This window comes from Myotis davidii, unplaced genomic scaffold, assembly GCF_000327345.1.
Source record: "Myotis davidii unplaced genomic scaffold, ASM32734v1 scaffold276, whole genome shotgun sequence".
Taxonomy (NCBI): Eukaryota; Metazoa; Chordata; class Mammalia; order Chiroptera; family Vespertilionidae; genus Myotis; species Myotis davidii.
Genome location: NW_006287906.1, coordinates 19522 through 27969, shown reverse-complemented (window position 1 = coordinate 27969; position 8448 = coordinate 19522). Strand labels below are relative to the sequence as shown.

Sequence of the window (8448 nt, the reverse complement as noted above, 5' to 3'; positions counted from 1 at the left end):
CCAGCCATAAAAAAGAATGAAATTCTGCCATTTGTGGCTATACTAAGTGAAATAAGTCAGACAGAGAAAGACAAATATCATATGATTTCACTTATATGTGGAATCTAAAATAAAAAAAACAAAAACACTCATCGATAACACTCATCGATACAGAGAAGAGATTGGTGGTTGCCAGAGATAGGAGGTGAGAAGTAGGCACAGAGGTAAAAAAGATGGTCAAAAAATACAAACTTCCAGTTACAAGATAAATAAGTTTGGGAATGTAATATACAGCATGGTGACTACAATTAGTACTTACCTGTGTATTTGAAAGTTGCTAAGAAAATAAATCTTAGGAGTTCTGGTACAAAAAAATGATGATGTGTAGTAATAAATCTTAGCTAGACTTGTGGTGATCACTGTACAATATATATATAAACAATAATTATATTGTATACCTGAAACTAATATGTTATGTGTCAATCATATCTCAATTTTTAAAGATTTTAATTACAAAATACCATTTACCACTAAATGAACTAGGGCTCTTTGAAAAAAATGTCTAGTTGCAGGAGTGAGGTAGAAAAAGTTTACCATGAACATAAACCATTTCAAACAATGACAGAAATGTAACAACATGAGACAAGAGGTAGCATGAAGAGGTCCCCATTGACCGAATATGAAAACATTTGAATATCAAAATAAACAATGAAAATGGAGTATAAAAGGAAGCCATACTTATATAAAGACATAAGCAGAAAGTGTGATAAATAATGAATATTATCAGGTTTCAAACTACCTCCCCACAAAATAATCTTAATTATAAATGGGAAAAAATTAACTTTCATTGGAGTGGCCTAGCAGACACCACCTTAATCAAATGGTATCATTAATAACGTACAAATTAAAATTGAATGGCACCTGATAGGATGCAATATAAAGAACATAAGATCCCCTCTATGATATTTCTATAAAAGATGCATATCCCAAAAATAATTATGGAAAAATTTCAGGCAAACTCAAATTTAGGAACATTATACAAAATAACTGGCTAGTAAATCTTTCTAAATACCAAGGAAAGACGGAGGAACTGTCCAGAGCAGAAGTTAAAAGTGACATGACAGGGGATGAGAAGAGATAAACCAAAGGATTTATATACTTACTAGAGGCCTGGTGCACAAATTCGTGCATGGGTGGGGTCTGGCTGGCCTGCCCTGATGGGGGCCCATAGGGCTGAACTGGCTGGGGGGAGGGGACTTCAGGCAGTTGGCCAGCTGGCCATGCCCCCAATCAGGGTGTTGGGGACCGATCAAGGGTGGGGCCGGCCTGGGGAGGGGGAAATTAGGCCTGGATCAGGCTGGTTGGCTCCTGCAGTGGGCGTCATAGCCACCAGTCATTCTGGTCATTCTGGTCGTTCTGCCGCTCTGGTTGCTGGGCTTTTATATATATAGATAATATATATAAAAGCTTAAGCGACCGAATGACCAATTGACCGGTCCCTATGACATGCACTAACCATCAGAGGGCAGATGCTCAACACAGGAGCTTCCCCCTGGTGGTCAGTGCACTCCCACAGCTGGAGCACCACTCAGCTGACCGACAGGCACCAGACTCCAGGCTCACAGCTAGCAAGTGCAGCTGCAGTGGCGCAAGCCTCTCTCACCTCCATGGCAGTGCTACCAAGCAGCGGTGGTGGCAGGTGCAGTGGGTCCGGGATGAGTGGGAGCGGTGTGGCGCCTGACCTGGGCTCAGGCTCCTCCCTGGTTGTTCTGCCACTTCGCGCACTACTACATCCTTTGGGGGATGTCGGACTGCTGTTTTCGGCCCGATCCCAGGTGGGATATCTCTAAAATACCCATGACTCTAATTACCAGAAAGAACCATTACTAAAATATTGGTACATTTCCTTCCTGTCATTCTGCTATGGGTTCTATTTTCATGGTTGTAATTCTCTGGTAAAAACAAAAATTATATTTAATTTTAATATTAAAGTCTAAACATAAATTCATGTCTGTAGAAAACTGAGCAAATGTTGGAACAAAATACCACCTCCCTCAATTTCTACCAGTTAATCACAGTTACCATTTTCTTTCATATGTTTTTTTTTTCTTGCATATATGGGATTATGATGTTTAAGAAATATAGGAACAGTCCTGGCCAGTTTTGCTAAGTGGTTAGAGCATTGTCCTGCACACTAAAAGGTCATGGGTTTGATTCCTGGTAAAGGGCATGTACATGGGTTTCAGATTTGATCCCTGGTCCCAGTCAGGGTTCATGGGGGAGGCAACCAATCTATGTGTCTCTCTACATTGATGTTTCTCTCTCTTTCTCCCTTCCACTCCCTCTACAAAACAATGGAAAAAAATAGACTCGGGTGAGGATACAAAAAAGATATACGGGCCCTAACTGGTTTGGCTCAGTGGTTAGAGTGTCAGCCTGCAGACTCAAGGGTCCCAAGTTCGATTCCAGTCAAGGGCATGTACCTTGGTTGCAGGCACATCCCCAGTGGGGAGTGTGCAGGAGGCAGCTGATCCATGTTTCTCTCTCATCGATGTTTCTGACTCTCTATCCCTCTCCCTTTCTCTCTGTAAAAAAGAAATAAGGAAACTTGCTTGGAAGTAATCTGAAGAGAAGTCTGGTAATTAGTCATCGATGTCACTGTGGAGACAAAGAACTAATAGGAAAGGAGCCCCAGGGAACCTTCTGGAGTAATAAAATGTGCTATATCTTGACTGGAGTAATAATTACATTGGCTTATACTTTGTCAAAATTCTTTTAACTCTGCACCTAAAATCTCAGCTTTTTATCATATGAAAATGACATCTCAATTTATAAAATGCTTAGATTTAAGTCATTCATTAAGTTATTTAGATGAATCTCAGGATTATTACTCAGTTTCTTCAAGGCCTTTGTTTTGTTCTATTCAGAGCTGCTATTGTAGAAGAAACAGACATATTTCTTAGCAATTCTTGCATCAAAGGGTTCTAGGTCTGTAACTAGTTTCACTATTGATGCAAGTGCTAGAGAATGTTTATCCTGGTTATTATTTAAACTAGAGGCCCGGTGTACAGGTTCATGCACTGGTGGGGTCCCTCAGCCTGGCCTGTGCCCTCACAATCTGGACCCCTAAGGGGATGTTGGAGAGCCAGTTTTGGCCCAATCCCCACAGGCCAGGCAAGGGACCCCACCAGTGCATGAATCTGTGCACCGGGCCTCTAGTATGTATGTAAGATCTTTGGTTAATCTCTTCCCTCCCTCCCCGCTTCTCTCTGAGATTCATCAGTCTGTTCCATGTTTCTATGCCTGTGGTTTCCACTCCTGTATTGAGCATCTACCCCCTGGTGGTCAGTGTGTGTCATAGCTACTGGCCAGTCAGCCAGTCACTTAGGCTTTTATACATGTAGATGTGTCAAACCTCAGTCTATCTATCCCTTATGACTGGTGAAGTGAGAGATGGGGCTTGAGAGACACTAATCCTAGAAGAATTCTGAGAAGTAGAAGAGCAGGCCATGAACTGCGCTGGGCCACCAATAGATTCATTTTATATACATCCATAAAACAAGGTTTTTCATTCCATTTGTGATATATAAAGCACAAAAGTACACTTAACCAAGCACTAGTCAATTATATAACAATCAATGCTGGGACTGTTTTCTATGGTATCCTGGATAAATATGTCAGAATATTTTTTTGTATTTAAAGATGAGATCTCCATCTTTATAATTCTACTCCCTACCAACTGAAGCAGTGCAACAATATAATTCTATTATGCAAAAGAAAGTTTCATATATACAGTAGTCCTTTTTATTCTGAATGCATCTTTTCTCCAGAGATGTTTGCAAATTAAGACCTTTACCCTTCCCCTTTTATATTTTTCTTGTCAGAAATTTTCCTTATTTATGTTGTGAGCTAATTTCCAAATGCAATAGATACTGTCTTTTTTCCTCTGTCTTCTTTAATATTTTTACCTTCTTTAGCCTTCATTATATTTAAATGCATAATACCCTGTTCTGAAAAGGGGCTGCAATATCCTGTTTCTGTCTGACTATTTGTAATCTTGCTTACAGTTTTGTATAATTTTACCTTTTGTTTCAGTATTTCCTGTAATGGAGGTCTTAAGGTGGTAAATTCCCTGGGCTGCTGTGTGTCTGGAAAAGTTTTTATTTCTCCTTTATATTTCAAGGATAACTTTGCTGAATATATTGTTCTTGACTGATAATTTTTCTCTTTCAATAGTTAGAGTATTTGATTCCATTCTCTCCTAGCTTGTAGGGCTGCTGCTGAGAAATCCGATGATAACCTAATGAGATTTCCTTTAGAGCTTACTCTCTTCTTTTCCCTGGCTGCCTTGAGAATTCTTTCTTTGTTATTAATTCTTGACAGTTTTAATGCAATGTGCCTTAGAGAAGGCCTTTTTGGATTGAGATAATTAGGTGTTCTGTTTGCTTCTTGGATTCGAGCATCTAGCTTTGTCCATAGGTTTGGGAAATGCTCATCAACTCTCTGTATGAATAGGACCTCTGTTCCCTTCTCCTTCTGTACTCTCTCTGGTATACCTGTTGTGTTAATACATCTCTCTGATTGAGTTAGATAGTTCTCATAGAGTTCTTTCATATACTCTCAAGTCTCTCTCTTCCATCTGCATCATTACTATCTTCAATCTTTAAGGATTTCTATCTTCAATTTCACTAATTCTTTTCTCCAACTGGTCAGCATCATTTCCTGAGCCTGCTAGTTCATCACTATTTATCAAATTTCTATTTGTTTTGCTTTGTTTAAGTTTCAATGTCTTCAGTAAAGTATTGCTTTTGTTTGTTGATTTTATTTCTGAGTTTATTAAACTGCCTGTGTTTTCTTGTATCTCATTGAGGGTTTTTCCAGAACTGCAACCTTAACTTTTCTGTCATTTAAATCACATATTTCTATGTCTTTAAGTTTATTTTCTAGAGATTTGCATTTCCTTTCTGAGTTGCCTCATTGCCTTGGTTGTTCATGGTATGTCATAGATTCCTTCTTGTCTAGGCATCTACAGAAATGAGATCTGCTTTTTTTTTTTGAGTGTCACTTCTCGAGTAGGTTGATAAGAAGTCTTGTTTTCCAGAAGGTGGCACTGAAGGACAAGTTTTTTAGTTTCTCTTGTGCTATTCCAGCTTCTGGGATCTCTGCAGAATGGTTGAAAATGTCCTGTACCCCCTAGTCTCTTCTGTAACCAGGTCACCTTGGTCTCAAGGTACCACCGCTGTGGGGGAATGTGGTGGACGACGGTGTTACGAGCCTGTGAAATCACCAGGGTGAGGTGTGGTAAGCTGGCAGAGGTCAGCTGTTGCACTTGTGGTTTGTCCTCCCAGTAACAGTAATTGCCAGACCTCAGCTGCTTCACCTCTGTATCTCCACCCATCACTAGGATTAACTGCTACATGTACCTGCCATTCAGGGTAAAAAAACCTTCTGTCACTCCAGTCCTAGGGTTTGTATATAATGTGTTTTACAGCCCAGTGCTCACAGCTATAGCTTCTTCTAGGGCCGCTGCTACCTCTGGAAGAGTGAAGGGAGGTGGCCAGGCTCCATGGCTTGTTGTGCCTGACTACAGGGCCACCACATAATGGCATCTCTGTGCTTCGTTTCTGCACCGGTCACTGGGTTTAGTGCACTGTGTACCATCCACTCTTGCAGGAACGTTCACTGTATCTCTTTGCTCCTCTGGGCTGCAGGAAATACAGATGGCAACCTGATTCCTCTCTTCTTTCAAGACCCATAGGGCTGCATCTGTAGTACCCATCTCTGCTCTTCTACCCTCCCCCTTCCCCAGCCTCGTTCCCCACTTGTTCCCACTCACCCACTTTCAGATGTTTCAATGCACAAATCTCTCAGATGTGTTTGTATTTATCAGGGAATTCTCTGCTCAATTATCACTGTTCAAATTATTGTAACTTCAAAAAGAAAGACCAGGGGAACTTCTCCTGCTGCCATTCCGCTGTAGTCATTCTCCCTTACAGGTTTCTGTATTTGTCTTTACATTTACCTTTACCAGGGAGCTCTTTTTATAAGTTTGTATGCCTTCCTGTTGCTGCCTAGTATCCTTTTGTTTTAATTTGAAGGCACTTCCTTTAGCAATTCTTCTAGGGTACTAGTAGGTCTAGTGGTGATTAATTCACTCAGCTTTTGTTTGTCTGGGAAAGTCTTAGTTCTGCGCAATATTTTATTCTTGTTTGGCAGATTTTTTTTTTCTTTCAATACTTTGAATACATCTGACCTTCATCGTTCTTGCTGAGAATTCTGCTGATAATCTTAAAGGAGCTTTCTTGTATATAATGAGTCACTTTTCTCTTGCTTTTTTTTTCAAGAGTCTGCCCTTATCTGTGACTTTTGAAGCTGTGATTATAATGTGTCTTGGTGTGAGTCTCGAGGTTTATTCTAGTTAGAGTTCATTAAGTTTCTGAAAATTGTATATCATTTCATTTGTCAAATTTTTGGAAGTTTTCAACCATTATTTCTTTAAATAAGCTCTCTGCCCTTTTCTCTCTTTTCCCTTTGTGGCATATATTGATCTGCTTGATGGTATCCCATAATTCCTTAAGATTTCATCACTGTTCTTCATTGTTTTTTCTCTTTGTCCTTATGAATCAAATTTCAAATGATCCATCCAAGTTTGGTCTTTTCTTCATTTGGTTGATTAAGGTTGTTGTTAAACCCTTCTTGTTGGCTCTTCAGCTCCAGAATTTGTTTGGTACTTCTTATAGTTTACATCTCTTTGATGATATATTTTAATTTTGCTCATGTACCGTTTTCCTGATTCTTGTTTATTTGTGGTTTCTCTTAGCTGACTGTGTATCCTTTACAGAGTTATTTTTAATTCTTTTTCAGATAATTCATAGGTCTGCATTTCTTAGGGTCAGTTTCAGAAAATGTTTCATTGGGCTATTTTCCTCTTTCTTTGTTTTCCTTCTGATTATTTGTTGAGTTTTGAATATTGGACAAAACAGGCACATTTCCCAGTCTTTACAGACCAGTTTTGTAAAAGAGACTTTCACCACTCAGCCAGGCAAAAAAAATTCTGGGGAGGAGGGATTACCAAAATTTTCCTGGGAACGTACCACCTCTGGGATTATATGTATAATTTCCAAATTAAAGAGGTTTGTCCCTGTTCTCAAGAACCTGTAATCTCTTGCCGCTCCTCCCCGTCCCGACCCCCCCTCCCCACCTCCGCCATGGCTGTCTGCAGTAATGCACTCTTGCTGGCGCTCTCCTTGTTTTTACTAGTAACAGTCCCCAAACTGGCATTCAAAGTATAAATGTCTTTGAGAAAATTGGACAGGTATGTACAACAAAATTAAACTAGGCAAACTTCTTACACCATACACAAAAATAAACTCAAAATGGATTAAAGACTTAAATGTTAGACTTGGAACCATAAAACTGTTAGAAGAAAACATAGGCAGTATAATCTTAGACATTTCTCATAGCAATCTATACTAATAAAAGGATAATATGCTAATTAGACCAGCTAGACCGGATGTCTTCCCGACGTCATTCCAGACGTTCTTCCTGACAAAGCCAGGGCCTGGCCTGGGGGAAGCCACCTGCTCTCCCAGGTGCCTGCGGCTGGCCAGAGGGAGGGAGGCCCAGGTCGTAGGTACATGCTATTAACATGACTTATCACTATATCATGACCACCTGGCTTAGGCAGTTTCTGTCTATTTTTTCCCATGTAAAGTTACTCTTTTTTTCTCCTTTTCATCTTGTGCTCTTTGGAAGAAACGCACTACATGCAGGACATTATCTTCTTGAAAAAACTTAGCCTGTTATCTTGCAGAGTATTCCACATTCTTGTTTGTTTGATTTTATTATTTGGTGTCACTTTTACCCCTATGTTTCCTGTAAACTGAAAATTTAATTTAAATATTAAGTATATGGTGGACGCTATGTACATCACACCAGATGGCTCACAGTGTCAGAATGATCCATATTAGCGTCATTTGGTTAGGATGGTAACAGCAGAGCTCTTTATTGCAAAGGGACAATTTCATTTTTTATAATTAGCAAGAAGCCTAGCATATAATATTATAAATAGTATTCCTCTTAAGAAAAAATAAAAACTACAAAATGTGAATATAAAACAATTCATTACTCTGATCTGGGTATTTTTCCATTGGCAATATAAATATCACATGAATAAAGCTAAAATCATATCATGATACTACTACAGGTGGAAACTAATCCATATTTTAATTAGAGTAAAAAAAAAAAGCTGACAAGTCTCAAAAAAAGTTTGTAAATTCCCACCCATCCCTCTGCCCTGTTGGCCCTCCACATATCCCTTTAATGTGCCTACAGTAGTGAGGTGGGGAGTGTTGGGAGCCTTTTGTATCAGTAATATATATGATATGGGTATAAACTATGAAGGAATAAAGATACCACAGAATTCTTAGTGACGGTAACTCAGAAACAGGGACTGTGCTCTAGACAGAT

General features: G+C 39.4%; 1 protein-coding gene across 1 annotated transcript in view; it reads right to left on the bottom strand.

The window, feature by feature from the left end:
- The window catches only part of BLVRA (biliverdin reductase A), a gene marked incomplete at its 5' end in the record, with an annotated part of 56999 nt that overhangs the window by 38851 nt on the left and 9700 nt on the right, over positions 1 to 8448 (bottom strand). The window contains one exon of the mRNA XM_015561291.1: positions 7135 to 7253. Within this exon, the coding sequence (XP_015416777.1) occupies positions 7135 to 7253 (119 nt within the window). The remainder of the gene's footprint in view (positions 1 to 7134; positions 7254 to 8448) is intronic.